The 22809-nt window shown below is 39.2% G+C and overlaps 1 protein-coding gene across 16 annotated transcripts in view; it reads right to left on the reverse strand.

Moving 5' to 3' along the window:
- The window catches only part of LRRFIP2 (LRR binding FLII interacting protein 2), a 104631-nt gene that overhangs the window by 29567 nt on the left and 52255 nt on the right, over positions 1-22809 (reverse strand). For 9 of the 16 annotated variants that reach the window (XM_037070701.1, XM_037070705.1, XM_037070703.1 and 6 more), the window contains 2 exons: positions 3956-4000; positions 2621-2737 (listed from right to left, as the gene is read on the reverse strand). In XM_037070701.1, the coding sequence (XP_036926596.1) occupies positions 2621-2737; positions 3956-4000 (162 nt within the window). Of the gene's footprint in view, positions 1-2620; positions 2738-3955; positions 4001-9116; positions 9207-11794; positions 11864-14082; positions 14140-14606; positions 14655-15490; positions 15536-15616; positions 15665-16979; positions 17055-18462; positions 18529-19949; positions 19992-22110; positions 22180-22809 lie in introns of all 16 variants that reach the window. The other 7 variants (XM_037070696.1, XM_037070694.1, XM_037070698.1 and 4 more) reach the window with 1 other exon arrangement.

The raw sequence follows: 22809 nt of genomic DNA on the forward strand, positions 1-22809 counted from the left end.
CAGTGTGGCTACAGAAGGTCGGGAGTGACGTTGCTTAAGTGTTGAGCATTTTCTCGGCATTAACCCATGTTGAAACAGCATTAGGGTGGGACTGTATATGAAAAAAAACTAAGTTATAACATTTTTATCATGCAATTTTTACAATTTTATGTCATTTACATAATTTTTGGCATAATGCTTTACCTAGAACAAATAAAGTATGTAGTAATTACAAGCAGCAAATTTTACTGACTTGTACAGAAGCTTTTAAAAATGTAATAAATGAATATGAACAAAGTTTTCTTTCAATAACTTAGGTTACTGTTCACAATTAATTTGGGAGAAAGAAAGTAAAGGAAGAAAGTTAAACATAACCATGCTCAACACAATGTAAAATGAGAGAGTCTAGCATTAAGAATACCATTTACCGGTAAATACTGAGAAAAGCATTTGCTCCAAAAGTTACCATAATCCTTATAAGGAGGGTGAAGTAGGCTGAATTTTAAATGGAAAATACTGTGTCTCTTAGTCCTGACCCTCTACATAAGATCTGTTCTGGATGCTTGATCGAGGCGGGAAATAGCTGCTACAGGCCCTACAATTCTGCAATTACAGGCAGGGGCAATTAATTACCTAAGGCTGATAGGCACAGTTTCTGTATCACACTTCCTCCGTACCCTTCATTCCCTCTTTGGGGGGGGGGGGTGTTGTCTGCCTTTTCTTCACTGATTCATTCAAAAGACATTTACTGAGAGTCTATCAGGAGCCAGGTGCTAGGACACAAAACTCTCATTTCCTTCAGGAAGTCACTCTCTCGAAGAAACACGAGTAAACGGCAAGCGCAAGCGAAGTCTGAGGCCGGAAGGCCCCGTCCTGCTGCCTCTCATCCTGCTGGAGAACGGCACTGAAGGCAAGAGTCTACCTGGTCCAACTCTGTACTCCCAGCACTCATGCCGGCACTTAGTAAGAGTGAATACTTACTGACTCTTTCAAACTCACGGCCTTGCCCACCTGGGTCAGCTCTCCTTCTCTACTGCTACCACCATGTTCCAAACCTCTCCACCCTCTCCTAGCCCCCAGCTCAGTTTCACAAGCTGCCCATTTCATAAACCGGACTCCCGGCTCTTACTCAGTCCCCATCTGTTCCCACCTCCCCCTCTACTGTGGCAGTGAGCAGACCTCCAAATCAGGACAACCATCCATCTTAGCCCTGGACATCCTCTCACTCACTCAGGCACTTTGCTCCATCCGTTACCAGTCTCCTTCCTCAGCCTTCATGTTCTCACTCTGCTATCTCCAGCCAACCAAGGAAAATAATAATCCCACCTCTAAAGTAAAACAAAAAAATCTTCTCTCAATCTTCTCTCTCTTTGCTACCAACCCATTTCCTGTCCTCCACTATCACCTTCACAGCAAGGTTCTTACTTTTCCTCCCATCACATGTGACTTGCTCGTTTCATCTCACTGTGGGAGCGCAAGGTCTCCGCTCTCCTGTCCAGTGCTTCCTCCAAACCATGGGGATTCCTTGGGAATGCAAATCAGGTATCGTCACTCCCCTGCTTGACACCCCAGAGACATCAGGGTACACCTGAATTCCTTTCAGGCTGCCATACAACGTGCTTGGACTCATCACTACTTCTCCAGCGTCATCACTCACCACAACCCCTCACCTCTCACGCTCCCCTCCGGCAACTTCACTGTATAGATCACTTTATGGCTCTCTGAATTTACATCTCCCAGAAAGACTTCAACTGCTCTGCCTGTGTAATTTTAATTCTTCCTTCAACCCTTCACTGAGAGTTTTTCTCCTCTGAAAAGCCTTTTGTTATCTCTTCTTCTGGTCCAATTGAGAAGATGATTCTCTAAATTGCCGTAACAGTCCTATTCTTGGTAGAACCATTAGATCACACCACTTGGTTTTACTGGTTTGTGTCATTGATCTTCCCTATGAAATAGTGAACTCCTAAAGCCCAAAGTTTGTTTTATTGCCTAAATCTCTGGGGCTAAGGGCTCAGTAAATGTTGAATGAATGCAATGCAATTTTTATTACGATCCTTCCTCCACTGCTCACAAATAGCAGGTTCTGCAAATAGACATCCAAATAAATACATTTTTAAAGTCCCCATCTTTCACCTAAAATGGCTGATAAAAATGGAGAGTCAACTAATGGGTTAAACACATCTTTCATTACTAAAGTATTTCTGTTATCTCAAATATTATTATACTTGTCTTACCACAAGAAATAGTCAAGCAGCCAAACAGAGCCATAATGGCTCCAACGACTGATAATTACCAGAGTCTAGTTCTTTGTACATCCACAAATTTTCCACTTAAAATATGGCCAATTATTTCTGAGGGAATTCCTTTTAGATACATTAAAAAGTTTTTTGGCATTTGCAAATTAGCAAAACTTATTCCAATAGCACCAAAAGTTCAGGAAAGAGAACAGAAAAAATTAACCAATCTCCTTCCTTTCAGACCAAAGTCACATTCTTTAACCGTATTAACAATTCTCTTTTAAAAGACCCATACCCCCTTTTTTTCCTACAACATCACATTAAATGTTAAATAGTTCCAGTACACTAATATACTGCAAAGCCAAAAAATTGTTTTAAAAGGCAAACCAGAAACGTCAGTTTACCCGCAGTTCACTTAATGAGGTGTCGGGGTCTATCAAACTGCTGGTGTCCCCGCTTCCTCGCCTGGATGAGTTTCCACTCAGAGGGGTGGTTGCTGAGGCAGAGTTTCGAGATGAAGGCTAGAGAAAAGAAACAGGACACTTCTGACTCTTGTGTCTTTCACAGTGTTTGCTGTGAGAACTAGAAAAGGGCAGGGCGGTGAGGGATCTGCTACAGCGCGGAGAGGTGGCTGGGGCAGCCCATAGGCCATTCGGACGGCCTTTGGGGTGGGGGGCGTGCAGAGGGCCCAGACACTGAGAGTAACTCTGTTCCCTCACACTCGCCACTGGGCTCTGGAATTCACAGTCACTAAAAAGGAAATACTTTGTGTGCGAGTGATTAGTTTTTGAAGTTTATCTTTGCTGAGAGCAACACCACCATATACCACTATAATTTAGACTGCTGTTGCCACAATTAGTTTAAATGGGGGATTATGCCGTTGGATTAACAAATGGTATACACCTGTGCTCTCCGAACTAGTAGCCACCAGCCATGTGTAGCTAGCTACTGAGCATATGAAACGTGATCAGTCCAAGTTGAGACTTTCAAGTATAAAATACATAATAGATTCAAAGGCTTAAATTAGTGCAGGAAAAAACAATGTAAAATATCTCAATAAATTTTCATATCGATAATGCTGAAAATATTTTGGATATTGAAATTAAATAGAATATATTGTGTAAGTTAACTTTACCTGTGCTTTTTACTGTTTTACTATAGCTAGAAAATTGTTTTACTATTACTAGAAAATGTAAACTTACATATGTGGGTTAGCTACATCAGCGGCTTGCACTAAGTTATTTATATGAGGCATCTTTTGGGGGGATAGCATAAAAGTAACCCTAATTATTTCCCTAGATGGCTATCAAAAAACACTTGTAGAAGAGAGTCAGAGACTTTGACACAAAACTCCCAGAAAAAAGTTATTTTACTTCAAAGAAATAATTTATCTTAAAGGAAAAAAAAAACCCTATAGTTTGTCACCACCATCCCTACAAGACACTCCATTTGCAGTGTTTAATGGCTTCTTCTCAGGATCAAATTCTAGAGGAATGAAAATTAAAACAGCCAAAAGCTTAGGAGGCGACATTCAGTGAAATAAAATGCAGTGTCTTTTCTCTTCCCAGGGCTTCACATGATTCAGCCTCAGAGGAATTCTGGGGGTCACGGACAGGAAATAGATGGGGAGAGGGAGAGCAGCTCCATCAGTCCAATTGCAGTAAAAGAATGAAAGAAACAGTAGTAGAAAGTAAGTTTGATTTTGAGGACTAAATTCCCTTAGGGTTTTATATACTCACTCTTGTGTAATTTTCAGCATACTGTTTGTCAGATTTTTCATCCAACTAGAAGAGAACAGAGATAAAAATCAGGAAAAATGCTTAGGCATGTTGATTTTTTTAGGAGAAAAAAAGAAGTGACCTCTTTTAAGTTCTCCAAGTTCAACTGATGTTTGGAACCTAAAAGTAAACATACTAAAACTGAAATAAAAGTTGAAATACATAAGACAAAATGTCAAGAACTTGAATTCTTACCCTAGGGAAGACATGAAGTGTTAAGCAAGCAAGCAATCTGTTAGCAAAAGTTTACAAGTTTTAGATAGATTTTCTTTTCATGGAATTTGAACCCATTAGGGAAAACTATACATAAACTTAAAAGTTTTAGTATTGCGAATGTTAATACAAAAAAAAAAACTTGCACACATCAACAGGAAAAGTCTGAAATAGCCAAAAACCAAAAGACTTTATTATCTAAACATTATCAGAACACAGGACACATACATAAGACTACCACACTTCGACAAAAAAAGTTCAGATTGGACTAAAACACGTTAAATACATCATCAAAAAAATTCCTCCCCACAGCATTAAGAATTCACTTGTGTGTCTTCTCATTTTAGTTAATTTTTGTCATACATGCACATATGTGAAAACAAACAAAAGCACACAACAAAAGAGTGTGCCAAATAAGCCTCTCCCTACCTCACTGAGTCCTGGCTTCCAATTTGCACTCCAAAGGCAACCGTCTCCCAAGTGTTTAAAAATCCTGACAATAGTGGCCCAAGTAAATCCTGTATCTTCTCTTTCCCTTTAAACGGTTTCAAAGCACTTAAAGTACTTCACTTTTCTTTATAGCAGGTATTGCTCCTTGACCCACGACATTTATTCAAATTATTTATTTATGTCTGATCTCTTTGGTGTAAGCTCTATGTCTGTGTTCTTTTCTGTATTCCTCACACCAACAACAGCATGTGACATACAGAAAGCCTCTAAATTTGCTGGATGAATGAAAAAGTGCATCACCCCCATCAGTGCTTTAGGCCTACCTTCATTTTAACAGCTGCATCACTCCCAAGATCTGAATGTAACTGAATTATCTTCTGCTGATACGCCTTAAGGTTGTTTTAAAGTGTTTCAAGAAGTGAGGCACCTTAAAGGTCTAATCCAAACCCTGACTTCATAGCTGAGGAAAAGAGAAACTCAGAGGTGAAAGATTTCACTGAAGGTTGAATAACGACTCAATGTCAGAACTGGATCTGGATCTGAGTTTTGTGAAGTTTAGCCCATTTTTCATGTTGTTTACCTCTATATACTGTTTCAATTACCACCGGGGCAGGGGGGGATCACATAGAGATTTACCCAAATAATAATATACCCAGAGTCTAACTACTGTACCAACCCTCCCAGCCCAATCTAGAGATTTAATACCTTCTTTGTCAGTTAATTATTAAAACACAAAATGTCATTATTTCTGGCTTTATTCAGATCATATCCGAAAAGTTTTTCTGTTCTTTTTCATTACCCACATTTATCACATTCATTTTCTCAGTAAATACATTTTATTATGAGTACTATATCAGTATAAATACTATCTTAGACTTTGAACACTTCTTGCTGTAATATTCTAAAAAGGAACTGATTTGAGCTCACACTGATTGTTTGAAACCATATACAAAATGTGTTATACCAATCATGCAACGACAGTAGTTTTTGTATTGGTGATTTTTGCCATAAAAAGGAATAATCTTCCATTACATCTATACTAGTAAAATACATTGCCTAGTATTTAATGTGTTATTCTTTAGAATGAAAGAAACACTTCATCTGAATAAACTGCCTTATTTTTTCCTCAGAGTAACTTCCAACTCTCTTCTACTAATGAATTAAGGAGAAAAACAGCATTCAGAAGCATCCTTCTGTATCTATTTGAAATCCTGTCTCATAGCCCCCTCACAAAAATAAGCCCCAAACCCGCCCATTTTTTAACAGTCAACTTGAAATAAACTTACATTTCAGAGGTTGCGTTACTGAACTAGGCCCTCACAAGGTCCATTCTACTGCTTTCACTCTCTTCTGACGGACCCCGATTGTCGCAGCATGCGCTGATGACGCGCCAAACCTCAGGGATTGTTAAGCCAGCAAAAAACGCCCAGAGCAGCCATGCCGCAGTCCAGCTATTTTGGCTGCAGTGACTTGGCCAGAGTCTCTCCAGTCCTCACTTCTCAGACGCCGTGCTACACTGTGTGCTGCATGCACTTCCACCAAGTGCCAGCTGAAGCCTGGTCTTCTAAAAGCCCAGCGCTCTAACGGCCAGGAGGTCCACACAGCTACCCTGCAAGGACAAGCTACTGCTCACAATGACAACTCAACGCGTCTGCCGGGTCCTGAAAAGGCTTTTTAAATGGAATAAAATTTAATTGTGTTTAACACAGTAAGGTATAAAACGGAGAAAGGCTGGTAAAAGGGGACTAACCTTTAGCTATAAGATAAAGTCTGAAGATCTAATGTAAAATATGGTAACTATAGCTGATTTTAGAAATTATATATAAATAACATGAAAAAATATGCACTACTATGAAAAATGATTAAAGATTAGTAAGTGAAAAATAAGAAAGCAAAGGGTGTGTATGTTCACAATTCTGTAAAACAAGCAAGTTAAACTGCAATAGTGAAAAATAATGAAAATAAATCATGAAGTTGCTAAAAAAATACTATGTGGCTAATCAAAAAGTAGATTAAAGAAAAAAAGAACCAAGCGAAGCTTTACTCTCCTCTAGTAAGGCCTCAGCTGGTTAGAGCATCATCCCATAACCAAAGGTCGTGGGTTCTATTCCCAGTCAGAGCAAGTACAATCCCCTTCTTGCTACATACAGGAGGCAACCGATCAATGTTTCTCTCTGCATTGATATTTCTCTCTCCCTTCCTCTCTCTCTAAAAAGGAATGGAAAAATGTCCTCAGGTGAGGATTATGTACTATATATTGTAGCCTACTATTTTCAGTATTTCAAGTAAATATTATGCCATTTTGCTCTTAAATAATTAAACAGGCAATTTTCCCATCAAGAAAAGGACACTTTTCTCCTAGATAGTTGTAAATAGAAAGTTAGCCAACAAGCTTGTAACGTTTCATATTTGTATTAATGTGCAAAAAAGAATATACGATGGCTAACTTTATATTCCAATTTGAATGCTTAAAATTCAAAAGTAACATTTCCTTAAAGAATTTCAAATTATCAACTAGTACACAGTCTTAAATATCCTTCCCATATTTCAGTGATAAATGCTTTTTGCCTTCTTTATATCTAGGATATCTAAAAATGCTTTGCTCTTGGTATTATATAGACTGTGATGGAAAAATATATAAAATCTGTCACTGACTAACAAGCTGTAAAATAACAGAGGCTGCCTGGATTTGCCAACCTGCTCAGAGGATCTTTCGCTTATGTGCCTGGGTGTACAGCATGACGACTTACTACACATATAGGCATACTGTGTGTCTGTATATCAAATCATCAAATTATACACCTTAAATATGTGGAATTTTATTTTAAAATGTAAATAAATTAACTACCTAGAAAAAGAGAAGTTATATCTAATTAGTAGGGGAAGACTATTTTTTAATTGTCGACCTTTTCACTTCTGTATAGTTACTCAAGTTAATTACCAAGAAATACATGTAAGGACTACATAACCACTAATTCAGACATCACAAATTAGAGGCTAATAGAATTCGAAGATTTTAAGAGAAAAAGTAAACACAATAAATTAAATGTAACTGTTTGTGAAAAGCCAGGGTAATAAGCAAATTATAAAAGACACCATAATTCGGGGAAAGACTTAGGCACCACCTCCTGACTCCATGTGGGGAGAGCCCTTGCTCTGACCCAGGGTGAGGCGGGGCTGTTACCCAGCCCGGTGTGGGAGGCAACAATCTGGAATATTTATGGACCACATTTAGAATGGCTTTTGAGATTACAGTCATTCAAAAATAGTTATTAAATATTCTCAGTGATGTGCTAAACATAAATAATTCTCTCTCCATTGAAAAACCACCTGACTTCCCTACGAAGCACTGCCTCTCCTCTGCTTCAAAGTGCCTGATAATCACGGCAGTGTTGGCTCCCAGGGCAGAACACCACCAGTGCCGGGAACCAAGAGGAGCGGGTCACAGGAAAGAAGGCCGTTAGATAAACCCGCCGAGTGGGGATTGCTGGTGCGGGACCTTCATTGGGGTAAGTGCCTTAAGGTGTTCTATACTGGACAGTCTTTACTGAGTTTAGTCCACAGTGAATGTGGAAGCAATGGGCAGGCATTTCTTCAAAGCGATGCCATCATCCAAATGTGTAAGATCTAGTCAGACTCTCCCCAGTGACTATAGAGTAGTGTCACTTTACTAAGCAGCACATTTTATTGTTCAACTTCAAAGTCCACCGAGAACTTTAGAGTCACAGAAACAAAAAGGGAAGAAAAATTTTAGGACTGATCAGGAATACCTAAATATGGCCTAGGTAACAGATGGTTGTAAGGAATAATTTTTTAATTTCATTAGGTAAGAGAGTGGTATAGTGAGTGTGAAAAAAATTCTCAAAAGTTTAGTAGAGAGACATACTGAACTATTTATTGGGAAATGACATGATGTATGGGATTTATTTTAATATAATTTAGGAGAAAACAGCAAGGGGAATAAAGAGATGAAACAAAATTGGTACAATACTGATAACTCTTGCAGCTGCTGATAGATTGATTCTATGGGGGAAATTTTCCATGGAAAAGTTTTTTAAAAATCAGAACATATTATTATATACATTCCAAAATAAAACAAGTAAGTATATTTCATGCTAGTATAGTCAAATAAATATTTCCTAAGCAGTAAATTAAGTTTCTAATTTTAAAACAGATGTTGTGCCCTGGCTGGTGTAGCTCAGTGGGTTGAGCTCGGGCCTGCGAAGCACACGACCGAGGTTCGATTCCCAGTCAGGGCACATTCCTGGGTTGCAGGCCAGTTCCCAGTAGGGGACTAAATCGAGAGGCAACCATACACTGATATTTCTCTCCTTCTCTCCTTCCCTTCCCCTCTAAAGATAAATAATTAAAATATTAAAAAAATAAAATAAAACAGATGTTGTATTGGCCATTAGTCACACGCCTGAGACAAGAGAACCAGCCCATGCAACACACTCACGCCGGCCAGCTCCGGGACGCTGACGTCATCCACCTCAGAGACGACGCTGCCCCTGCGGTTGGAGCGGCTGAAATAATCTGCGGCAGAAACCTTTCGGTTAGAAAAAAAGATGCTTTAGAAGTTAAGACAGAAGAAAAGAATAGGAACATCAGCATATAGGAGGGAAAGGTTTTTTGGTGTGTGATAAGGTATCATAAAATGAAATGAGGAAACTACTGCAATTAACCTACTCAAAAGGGAAAAGAGAAATAATGCACAGAGCATCCTGAATGAAACCCCAGCTCCCTGCAAATAAGCTTCTGGCCATCCCAGCGGGAGTCCCCCGGAGCCACCTGCTGCCCGCCCCAGGAGGGATTCCAGAACAGTATCTACTTAAAGCCTCTCCCGGAGCGCCCAAATTTGTAACGCATGTGTAACTATCAGCTCTGTGAAGCACCTGCGTACGGAACGCAGAATCATTTCTACTGCACCTTTTCCTCAATCTCCTCAGTCCCTTCTTTTTCACACCCTCAGGACCAGGGACGGCAGACAGAGAGAGGCACGCAGGGGTCTCCTCCCGGTTCCCCACACTCACCCAGTCCCTTCCCACCTTAGCCTCGGGCACTGGCCTAGAAAGCTCTCTAAGCAGCTGGCTCCTCACATTTCGAGTCTCCACTCAGAGGTCTCTTCCCTCCGAAAACCCGACCAACCTACCCAAAGGGACACGGCACAAACACACATCCTCCACGCTGCCAATCTTATCGCCTGCTTGTTCTTGTCCCAGTCCCCGAGTTACTTTCTTTTTGTTCCTTTCTCTACTAGCTGATTTCCTATTTCTTTTTCACTAGGATATTTGCTTCGTAAAGTCTGAAATATGGTCTGGCTTACCACATTATTCCCAGTACTTAACACAGTGCCTTACATATACTAGGTTCTCCATAAACATCTGCTGCATTAATAAATAATATTTTTTACCTCCCTCATCAGCTATTCCTTACCTCAGTTCCGATTACCTTGCTTAAAAGCTCTTCCCTTCCAGAAAGAAAACATGGAAGCCCATCCACAGAGACAAAGAAGGCTTACAACTACAGAGTTTTACTAAGGGTTAATACAATCAATCAAGCAACAGTATTTTTATTCACAGGAACAACTGTACAACTTAAATTTACACATACCTAATATTTTATTTGTACCTACTGACTCAGAATTATGATGGTTATTTTCTATATAGTAATTCACTTAATCCATACACTAAGTCTACCTTACAAAGATAGTTATTAACATCCACTGTAAAAATAAATTGCCATTAACACACAAGTAAGTTGTAAATGTGGTTCAAGGCCAAGCATGATTATTTTAAAGTCCCTGCCTTTCAATTAAGAAGTACACATTGACCTGGCCAGTAGCTCAGTTGGTTAGAGCATTGTCCCAATACACCAAGGTTGTGGATTCAATCCCCAGTCAGGGCACATATAAGAATCAACCAATAGATGCATAAGTAAGTGAAACAACAAATTGATGTTTTTCTCTCCCTTCTTCTCCAAAATCAATAAATACATTTTTTAAAAGGAGTACCAAATGACAGTTATAAAAATAGTCATGGGGATATAAAGTACAGCATAGGAAATATAGTTAATAATATTGTAATATTATTGTAATGTATGGTGTCAGAAGGGTAAAAGACCTGTCACAGTGATGACTTCACAAATTATATAAATGTCTAATGATTGTTATACACTTGAAACTAATATAATATTGCATGTAAACTATAACTGAAAATTAAATAAAAATATTGTTTTAAAAATTATTTAAAAAATAAAAATAATAATGAAGTGCCTGCATTCCTACTCCATCACTTTCTAAGGTGCTCTGAAATATCCTGGCTTTTTCTTTCTCCTTCAGCTTTGAGTATGAGCAGTAACTGCCCTGCCAATGGACAACTGCCTTTAATCAGATCAGTGGATTTTGCTGACAAATTTCACAAACACCTAGTGTTCCCTTTTCTATGAATCCTTGAGTTTACAATCTTTCACAAAACACGACTCATATTAAATGGTCTTCTATTCTTAGAGGAATTATAGCCTCTTAGTTGTTTTGCTCTTTTTTCTAGCTCTAAGCTGACACATCATCCTCAGCAATGTACTTTTCAAATAAATTCTTAAAGCAAAAATGTCATCAGCTCTGTAAAGTCTTCAGCTTTATCAAAAGAATAATCTGAAATTACATAATTTGTATTTCAATATAGCTATCTGTAGCCTCTATAATTAGTGCTCTAGCTGAATTCTAAGACCAGAATTTTTAAATTTTGCCATCAGAAGCTCTTAAAAAGTTCACATCTTAAAAGATACATAAACAATGGTTAAACTTAAAATACAGCAAAAAAAGCAACTGATGGCAACTATGCACATAAATGTGCATAAAACAGCAACAAAGAATGAAAAGTGAAAATCTTTCAAATACCAATGACTAGCACATAAGAGGTGTGAAGAGGCAAGTTATTAATGAAAGCTTACATAGTTCACGGAGAAAATGTACTGTCAGAAACACAGTTTTGAAAGCAGATTGTTCATATAAGCTAAACCTAAAGAAAGTGCTCATTTTGTCAAATGCAAATTTCACTTTCCCATCCATTTTATACGATCCCACAATGTTGCAATTTTAAAACATATTGTATGTGACTGCATGCAAACCTCGCTCACCACACTCTCCCTTCGCCCACGACTGGAACGACCAGAAGACACAATGCTTGCGGTGTCGTCGTCAGTCAGCTATAGACATTAAAAGCAGATAATGAAAAAGAGGCAATTTCACTACAGGTCTTACGAGGGCCTCGGGGACGTTCTAGGAAGCACGCAGACACCTGGGGTGGGCACTGGGCGTCCACCTGAGCAGCGGCCGCCGCCTGTTGTGCACCCTTAAGTAGGGAGGTGTTTCAAGCCATAGTCAACATCGTTAAACATTAAAAGATATTTCCAAAAAGGACAAAAAATAAAATAGTACTTTATATTTTAAGTTAAAGAAAAGGAAGGGGTGAGGGAACATGTAAACCAGCAAAAATCAGCTTTCATGCTTTTTAAACCTCTAGGCCCTTTGGGATCCCAGTGAAGGTTGACGAATACATTTAATGCTTTAGAAAATATTTTAAAGTGAAGTAATATAGTCAAAGACAGAATTTCCTACCAGTATTACACTGCAGTGATGATTTATTCTTATTCTCCTTTACTCATTCCTATGTAACTAGTGGAGATATTCCCCTCGTCACCCTACAGTTTTCTCCCTGTTCCACCAGAGGCACAAGACTCATCTTCAGTCTGTGCAGGTCACCTCCATTCTGACATCACTAAGAAACCATTCCGGTGTCACTACAACCTAAAACAGTAACTCTGAACCCAACCTGCAAATGAAACGGCATCTAGCCAGCACACAGGAATAAGAGTCTTGACTAAAAACGTATTAGAATAATTTTGTTTACAAGAGGCCATCACGCTTGGGACATTAAAAATACTACCAGGCCCAAGAACTACCAGGGGGAATTTTATTAGAGGGTGGGTTAAAACTACACTTCCTTCTTATGTGAAAAAGCTTTTATCTCCTTAAACATCCTGAGTAATTTTCTCCGAGTACAGGAGCTGGAATTCCTAAGAAGCGCACTGGGAAAAGGCAGGAGGAGTGTGCCAAACACGCCTGTAAAAGAAAGCCCACAGGGCTCACCTAGCCACTCACCAAAGTAATCTGTGTTGACCATTAACTAACGGCTTTAATAATTTCTCCAATTTTGACGTCCAATTTTTCCCCTAAAGTCATAATTTGTAATTGGAATGATAAATTAGTACAGTCCTTTGGTGGGCAACACAGCAATGTACATCCTAATTTAGATGTATATACTCCTTGATCTCCCCCACTTCGGGACTAGCAATTTACCCTGCAGATCTACTCAGAGAAGTACACGAAAATACACATATGTAAGAATGTTCATAATACAAGTGTCTGTAATAGCAAAAATCTGACAGCCTGAATGTCCATTAGGAAAGTGGTTTTTTAAATGTATAGCCCAAGCATTAATGGAATAATATATCATCATTTAAAAGAATGTCTGGGGGGGGGGCCAGGGCTGGGAATATGAAACAGAAAACTGTACTTGAATAAGAATTAAATAAAAAATTAAATTAAATTAAATTTAAAAAATAAAAGAATGTGTTGACATGAAACTAACTGGCATTCAGTGGAAAAAGTAAGAAATGTGGTTTATTTTTTTCAAATCTTTTTAAATGTCAAAAGGAATAAAATAGACCTTTATGTGTTAATACAAAAAGATACTTCAAACAAACAAATGCGGTGCAATATGTGTGAGTCCATATACATGCCAAACAAAGTACACTCATATACACATCAAGCACCTCTGAAAGGATACAAAAGGACAGCTGCTGCATTTGAGAAATGGAAATGGGGGGACAGGAAATGTCGGGAGACTTTTCCTTAGAACTTAAGTTAATATTGCTTTTATAAATTTAAAAATATTTTAATTTAATATAGAAATATTAGGTGATTAGAACTGTCACAGTTTTGTCTCTTAAAGAACAATTTTTAAAAGTTGACTGGTTTTGTTTCTTCTCCCACCCCAGTGATTAAAGCGCTGGCAAGCAGGGGAAGGGACTCAAGGCAGGAAGCAGAGACGGCAGGAAGAAACCCAGGGCAGCCAACTCAGACACTGAACTATGGCCACTGAAGAGACGAGAAGTTCCACATAAACAACAAATACAAATTTTAAAAAGTGCTGATTACCCTGATTGCAGACTCATTTAAGAAACTACACGCTGAGTCGCATTCATACAGAAACCACCGATTCGGACAAATTAGTACTTGAGTTTTTGTGAAGGAAAACAATAATCCATGCACAACAGAGTGAAACACACTACATCCTCAATGTTCAAAGCTGTGAGATTAATCAGACCACCAAAGGTTTCTAGGAAGCATGCGAACAGCTCACCACAGGACTGCTTCGGGCTGAACTTGCTCTTGACGAGTAATAACTGTATTCAGATGGCTATAAAGTTTCCAAGAAGAAAGATTTTATAATAATGATCAGTTCCTTGTCACGCTTGGAATATATCAGAGACCTAACCAGCTCCTGGCTCCCAAGGTTAAGGTGACTGTTATTCCCTGGTCAGCGATTCCACCTCACCGCCCCCCCCACCCCCTCCAGCATTCCACCAGCCCCCTGCAGAAAGGAATGGCGAGGAGAGGAGACTGTGCCCTGAGAGGCACCACTCTGGTCTTCTTCCTGAGGAACTAACAAACGGGAAAAGCGGTTTCTCTACTTATACCCCTCACACCTGAAGCCATGGTTTCCAGCGCACACTTTCTCATAGCTTGGCTGAGAATCACGATCAGCTAGCTGGTGGATGGCAGCTTGTAGAGTAATTACAGTCAGACTAAATGGCCTTTTCTTTGTAAGTAAACTGTGCCCACCTACACAGCACCCCCCCATCACCTCCCCCTGGTGAGACTTACAGTTCGAGAACCGTAAGGGTTATATAATCCGCCATCGTACAGTGACACCTAAAGAACAAAGGAAATACCACGTATCTACTCAGCATCAAGTTATTTTTAAATGTCCTAACTTCTCTGCAGTACTCAGTTCCAAGAAGTTTAAAGAATGGTTAAGTGTACATCCTCCCAAGGTGAAGACTGTGAAGGTAATAACACTCACTTATACGCATCAATCTCATTAAAACTTCAAGCTGCACTTCATTTAAAAAACACATTCATTACAGTATTTCCTTTATCACGGTGTGAAACTAAGAGAACTAACATTTATTAATTTATTCTCTCAAAAGAGCAAATAGAGCAGAAAAGGTAAGTGAGGTACAAAGCATTTTGCCCAATGTCACAGTAAAATTAAATTTCAAAGCCTCAGGTTCCCAGTCCACTAGAACAGGCCACAACACAATCAACAACTTGGAAGCAACCAACTCATTACTCGCATATTACAAAGAGCTTTTGTTTTTGCTTTCTAGTCAGCTTGCTTTATTAGAGCCTAGTATTAACGTGGCCAAGACCACAGCTGCCCCAAAGAAAAATTCGACATCCCAAGCATGGGCAGCCACCTCAGAAAAGTAGTGGAGTGGGGCCCGTGCAAATCGACCTCCTCGGTAGGAAACCAAAGCTAAGCAAGAGCCCACCAAAACCAGCGGTACCCACCACTATAAGGAAAATATGCTTATTTTTACTCCCCTACAGCTTTGTATTTTAAGCACAAGCAGCACATTCTGCAGTGTACACAGCATTAAAGCCATGTGTCCCTGACTGTTCTGGAGGAAAGCTGTCAAGCCAGAGCCATCACCAGGACCATGGCCCTACCGGGAGCATACTCGTTGGAAGCAGAAAATACAAACCAGACTGGCACTTCTCAGCAGACCAGAATTTGCAGTAAGAGAGGCCTATGAAAAAAGCACATGATTTAACCCAAAGAAAAGCAACTGGTAGCTTTGAAGGCAACACACTCCTCAAAAATTACTAACCCTGGTACTCTTAGATGTCGCCAGAGGGTCACTGCACAGGGAAGAAGACTGGAAGAAACAAAAACAATGGAAACAAAATAATTAAGGAGGGGGGAGGAATATGAATGAATTGGGCTCACCATCACGAGAGCAGAAAACGTGCTTATTTCATACTCTATAATTCATTAGCAACTCTTGAGTAGTTAAGGTACAAGTAACACATTGTGAGAAAAACTTAATCAGTAGAAATCTTTTTAAACACCAACTTTAAGGGCTAAGAAAGAAAAACACTAGGGACAGTTTTCTGTGAATGTGTGTGAGACCTGCTGGTCTTGGAACACTCATGTTAGGAGAGGAAACAGTAGGGGAACAGGGCCACGGCATAGGAAGTGTGGCAAACAGGGGCCACGTGTCAGTCACCAGCAGCTCCTGTGACATTTTCAGCGATCTCATAACACTCCAAATGGCCTTGGGGAACCTGAAAACTGAGCTGAGTTACCACCACTGTACACAGTCTTTTCCAGGCATTGGAAAAGAGTAGAAAAACATGTATTTCATAACAAACCATGGACAAGGTGCTCTAGTTTACTGTGACCAGTAGGTCATAATAAATCCGTGCACTACTGGACACAGCATTTTTTTTTTAAAGGAAATACATCTTTCTTTTCTTGCTGTCATTTGAAGACACAATTTTTGGTTCTCTTTTACCAAGCCTAACCAGACATGGAAAGTAAGAGTATGTAAGTTGTGTGTGCAGATTTTGACAACAGAATTATTTTCAATGTACTGTGTACCATATATGTGATGTGTTTTAAAGGTATGATATGCCAAATGCCTTGAAAAAAGGAAGGATTCTAACACTGAACAAATAATTACATTCTTTCCAACCCATTCACAGTATAAATTTTCACATGAAAGCTTTAATTAGAAGGGCATCCACCTATTGTCTACTAATGCCTACAACTTATTCTGAAACGCATCACCACCAAACATGAATTTATGGTTCGGTGGACAGATAGTCAGATAATTACATGATAAAGGAAACCGAGTAAAATGTTAATTGTAGAATCTAAATGGTAGTTACTGGGTGGTACTGTGCAAGTCTGAACTTTATGGTATGTTAGTTTTCATTAGAAAAAATTGGGGGGCAAAGGATACTCATTTAATTTACAAATGCAGTGATTATTATCGCATTTATTATTAAATGCAATAATTCCCAGTGTTTCAATTTATACTCACACAGACTATGTGAATTCAGTCACCTCACACTAGCATTATACACACGGCCACTCACAGGTTAGTTTTAACTAGTCAAAATGCAAAATGGATTAGAAATGTGTTAAGGTTGGATGAAACACATGAAGTTAAAAAACTCTAGACAAACCCGAGTGTAGTAGGCAGCGCTGGGCCTGCTGTGCCTCAGACTGCTATAGTTCCTCTGGTCAAAGTAGAGGCCGCTCTGCAAAGACCAAACCAAACCCGTATTTCTTAAGGTGAACCTTGTTCATTTAACAATACGACGCAAAGGCAAAATCTGACATTGCCAAACCCCTTCATCTCTAAAACAACTTCAGGGTTAACTGTAAACCAAGTACAACACTTACTAATTTTCACTTTAAAAACAAGAATACAAACCCTCAGGCAAAATGGAAATAGTAAGTGATCTAGTCTCATGTCACACTCAGAAATGCCCTTGAAAAATCCATGACAACTGAGTAATTACCCCTTTTATCATTCACTTGGCAATGTCACAGATATCATTAGACAGTCATTTTTTCCACCCTTCTCCTAGTTCCATTATTTGTCAAAACAAACTAATCAAATTAAATTACGAGAGAGTGAGCCTACTCTCTGTTTTGGTCTAAAACATCTATGGCAGTTCATTTTCAACACATTGTAGAAAATAGTAATTAAAACTGTATTGTGGTAACTTGAGGGGGGAAAATTCTCTTTCTAACTCTGCAGTCATTTTTTTTACCTAAGGTTAAGGAACATAGGCGACCCCCCACTGAAGGACCTCTTCTCCACTGTGAACAGGGACACCCACACCCCCTGCCAGCCCCGGCCCTGCCCCTCTCTACAACACCCTGAGGACACACCAGACTCACCTCTCCCCAAAGCTCCCAACACTCTGCCCTGCAGGGCTTCTCACTAATGACCCTCCCTCCACCCAGCGATGGTCAGAGGGGAAGCTGGAATCCGCACTTCCTCTGCCAGTGCTGGGGCATCCCACCAGGAAAGAGGGCTTCCGAGCCCCCAACATGGGCATTCTGGACACACTTTCCCCCACAGAAATGTTTAGCAAGGTGGCTGGAACAGAGAGCACCATTAGCTACTCCTGTAATTTGATTATACTGTAAGTTAAAGAGTTTTCTGCAAAACAGCACGGGCTGTCTGCCATCACGCGCCTTATTGTTTCTACCAGAAAATTCACGCCGAGTTTCCAAAATCTGAGCTATTAACAAGCTTTCAGAATGAAATCTATTTATGAGTTTGGTACTGCCTATTACACCACAACTAAATCAATTTAAATTTGCTAAAATAAGGAAAAGAATCTCACTAAACGTATTCTTGAGGCATATTCCAAAGGACAGATCACAAATGAAAATATACCGTTAATGAACGTCTCGTCACACCCTCTAACTCTAGCCTATGGGGTTAACATATATTAACTTGATATTAAATCCTGTAAATAAAAACAAATTTATTTTTAAATGGGGTTCCGATGTATCACATTTCAGTACATTACCAAATTTCAATAATGCCCAGGAGCACACCAAAGCAGCCACAATGCCTCGGCTCCCTAAAGTGACCGAGGAGTTTACAGCAGCAGGCCCTACTGTGGGAGGAGACACGGCAGAACTAACCAGCAGGTCTTTATGAGAACCGGAGGATCTCTTCCTCATTCCGTAAGAGTGACTGTAAGAATGATTCTGGAAGGAAATTTTTGAAGTTAAATATCTGAAGATTAATGATCACACAGTAAAGTTTGAAAAATAACAAAATTATAGACAGAAAGGTCCATATGAGATACAGAGTAATTTACATGCAATCCAATTCCATCTGTCAGTAAACGATTCACTGCACTTGACTGGCTAAGATACACCACCTCTCTACACAGCTGCATTTCCCCTCGCCTACCCCCATAACATCCAGCTCGGTGCCAAGCCAGCTTAAAAACAAAAAAAACAATTAGGACACAGGACCAGGCAGGGCATTTGTGAGGACCTCCACCCCATACTTCATTTGAGTCCTGCCATCTTCTTTATAAAAGTATGGTGACAAGAATCCCTCTTTGGACCAACAGAAAGGAGACTGAGATAACAAAGAACGTGACATGACATCACCCCAGGTAGTACCCTGAACCCAAGGGTACCCCTGAACCCAAGGGTACTACCTGGGTCCCACAGCAAGTGCTGCTCAGGAGTAAAGAGCCAGATGGCACAGCTGCCCTGCAGAGCAGCATCATTACTAGACAGTGACCATATGTGAGTCCTTTGAAAATAGCACTGTCTCAACACCTAACTCCTCCTAGGAGTTCAGAGCCAAGTGTGTATGCAGGGATAAAGGACAGCGACGGCACCACCCAGGTCACTACAGACGAGAAGGTAGGTACTGTTCACCTAAAATGAGGAAGCACAGCCAGAAGTGTCCTATGGACAGTCTGCTCTGGGCAAACCCACTGGCATGCACAGCTGGATCCTGAATCAATATTATACAATCATTTCTCTTGTTTTGAATAGGCATCTTTCCTCTTATACATTACCCTGGACATTTTACGACGTCTTATATTTTTAGAAATTCAGACAATCTACTGACACAATGTTAACCCAAGAACAACATGCTATATAGCTTACCTAACTTCCTTGGCTAAAATGGCATGCCATCAAAACAAACCAAATCAGGCAATGGACATAACTGATGTTTCAGGAGTCCTTTGTCACTGCTAGCTGTTTTCCGTTTAGCAACTTCACACCTGCTGTGCTGTGACACCCAACATTACACACGAAGCCCATGCTGCCACAGTTTGGGGTGTATCGGACCCCACTAGAAACCTGTCTGCCAGAGCACGGAGTCTACATCAGCAGGGTGGTTCACCATTTTAAGAAAATAGAGTACTACCTATCTTAGTCCTGAAAAGAGAAGTAATTTTTATCTGATGCTAAAATTCTAAAAGAAAAAACTATTCAAATGTTAATTATGCTACAATTGCAAAACAACAGTTTTTGCTTTGTTAGTAATGTTCCCTTCCAAACATTGTAGCATAACTCAAAGTTAGTCATAATCCATGATTAGCACCATCAGGTGTTTATAAAGTAAGACTACATTTAACAAGAAGTCATGCACTACGTACTAATGATGAAAGTCTTGACGATCTATCGTTCAGAGGATCATACTGGATTTCCGCAAAAGATCAAAGGTGGTTGTATTTCCAAAATCAGAAATATAGAGAGAAAAAGCAACATTTGCAGTTGTTCAGCACTACTTTAAAACCCCCAAATTATTAAACACAAAGGCTATTAAATATCAATTAAAGCCTATTCTTCCCCCCTCTCCTTTAGTATAAGTTATTGCTAAACTATATGTAAAATGACATATTCTCTGACACATACGGAGTCCATAATCGGTAATGGTGAGATTATTCAATATCAGTACAGTATGGCACAAAATGCCCAAAGGAAGGTGTTAAGTGAAGGAATTAAGCGTGCTGAAGTCAAAAGATATTTTACTTTTTCTTATTGTGACTGTTACCATCATTTCCCATCGTTTGAACAAGGCAAGAACACACAACTAAGCAAGCTCAAAAAACCAATGGCAGGATCAAACCAGGGGGAACTCCCTTGGGTCTGCTCATTGACACTCACCTGACAAACTTCCCTCCCCAGAACCTTCCCTATCAGAAATGCTAAACCAAACTAGAAAGGTGGTCAGTGCACAGTGTGGAGTACACAGTACACACACAATTGTGACATTAAATATAAATCAAAGGATGTAAAAGTTGTAAGATCAGAAAACCGTACTTCATGTAGAGTCCTTAAGAAAATAACATGAGTACCACATTTCAAACCCAAGAAACTAAATTAAATAGTAACTACTCAGATGTGTGGTTGCCTACCATTCTTTTTGTTTTAAGCATTCTAGCTTATATTTTTTAAAGCAATCTTATAAAGAAGAGCAATGTATAAAACAAATAAAAGCAATGAGTAAATTCCCCAGGTACTTTGGTAAATGTATCTTACTTTTGCAACTCTTATACCCAGTTAGGATTTTAGGGAACAAAATTCAAAACCTGATCTAAAGTAATGTCTTCCTAAGTGTAGGCTACAACTAGTTAGTAAGTCATGGAATCGATTTATGGGTTGAACCAGCATTTTTAAAAACTCAAACAGAAAACAGAGTTCATTGTGCACAGTAAGAAGAAATATTACTTTGTGAAATGTATTTCAATAACATATTTTGTACACTTATATAATTTACAAACACACAGGCACATATCTGTGTGTGTGTACTAGCTCATGTGTATAATGTAGTTCTTGTTGTAGAGGTTACAATTTTTAAAAGTTTAAAATACAGTAAAGGCAAAATTGTAAATTCTAGTTCTAATAAAAGTGTACAGTAAGAGTTCAAACAAAACCCAGGCCCTCCGTTCATGCCCAATGACATGGTCATTTACAAAGATACTGAACCCCTCCCCAACTATATTTCAATAATATAAGACTAAATGATACAATTTTACCACTGGTGTAAATTCAGTGAAAATGATACTGCAGTAAAGACCAAAAAGTATTAAAACAAAATGTCTGCATCTGCATGCTTTTCTTGTATTATCCTGAAACTAACAGAAAACGCAAACTATAAGGAGTGTTATTACTTGTACCAAAAACCTTATTACTTAAGCCACACATTCTAGCATAAAAACTATTGCATCCTCCCACTCAGATAAGTTTACTGAAGAGAACGGCTAATTCTTACTTCTTCTCATTCTCTCTGTAGCAACAATGGCATTTTCCAAAGGTATAAGATTTAACAAGCTGAACTGAAATAAACCTATCGCAATTTTCTCTTCCCAAAATATAATGCAGAGTTCAGCTAGTTTAAAGAGACTGCTGAATATATCTGGTAGGGAAATCCGTAACTTGGACACCCCAGTTACTATTAGAATGACTGGATTAAAAAAAAAGAACCCCCTTAATAAGTGACAGCTGGCATTTATGTTGTTCAAAACCAATAATTCACAAAGAAGGAAAAAGTGAAAATGTGAAGAGCTCTAGCTAAAACGTTTTCAAACCTGCTATTATAATCTATCAAAAATGTTTTTCAACTTGAGATACTTGTCTGAAGATTTTTGTTTTGGAAAAAAAATTAAAGGAAATTATAGCAGACAGGTTGTAGAAACAAAGTTCAGTAAGTGTCAATTCCTATTAGAACGTAGCTAGTACACAAGCCCCCAGGACTCTGAGCGTCAACAGCAAATGCCCACTGCTGACACTGCACATTTTCCCTGGACTACACACCATGACGTCCCTCCTTCTGGGTGTAGTGGCTCTGCTCCAGTGTGTTCCAGTGATGTCCTTTGATGGGTTCTTCACGGAATTAAACAGTGTAGTAGTAAACGACAAAACACAAATTGCAAGCATATTAAAATTGAAGTCATTAAAATTATACTAAGGCCATTGACATGTAACCAGGAACCAATACACACAACAGTAAAAATCTCTACCAGTGAGAAATACCAAGTGTCTCCCCTGATTCAAGATCACTTTATCTTCTAATTTTGGGTATGCCTCATAGTCTTCTTGTATTTCAGTACAGAAAGCAGTGACCACACAACTATAAGATTTTTTTAAAGTCAGATTGTTTTTTAAAGCAAAGCACTATTTCACTTCTAACCCCAGGGCTTTGACTTAATTCCTCCCTCCCCCAAATCTACCATTCATAGTCTTGAACAATCTTTGCACTTTACTTTTTGGTTCTTTTTATTTTTACACACAATGTTTATAGCACTGAAGCCATCTCCAGCCCAAACAGCTTCTGCAGGTCACCTTTCAAGAAGGTGGTTCCTGAAAGCTAACTGGACAAAAGGAAACACCAACAGCCTAAGAACGCAGCGCAAAACCACACCTGCTGCACATCCGGGTACTGCTGACACCCCCATGAGGTCCAAAAGTGTTCCACTTTTAAATACATAGCTCACAGGAAAAAAAATATTTTTA

This window comes from Sturnira hondurensis, unplaced genomic scaffold (assembly GCF_014824575.4).
Source record: "Sturnira hondurensis isolate 20B ecotype Veracruz unplaced genomic scaffold, ASM1482457v3 Scaffold0019006, whole genome shotgun sequence".
Taxonomy (NCBI): domain Eukaryota; kingdom Metazoa; phylum Chordata; class Mammalia; order Chiroptera; family Phyllostomidae; genus Sturnira; species Sturnira hondurensis.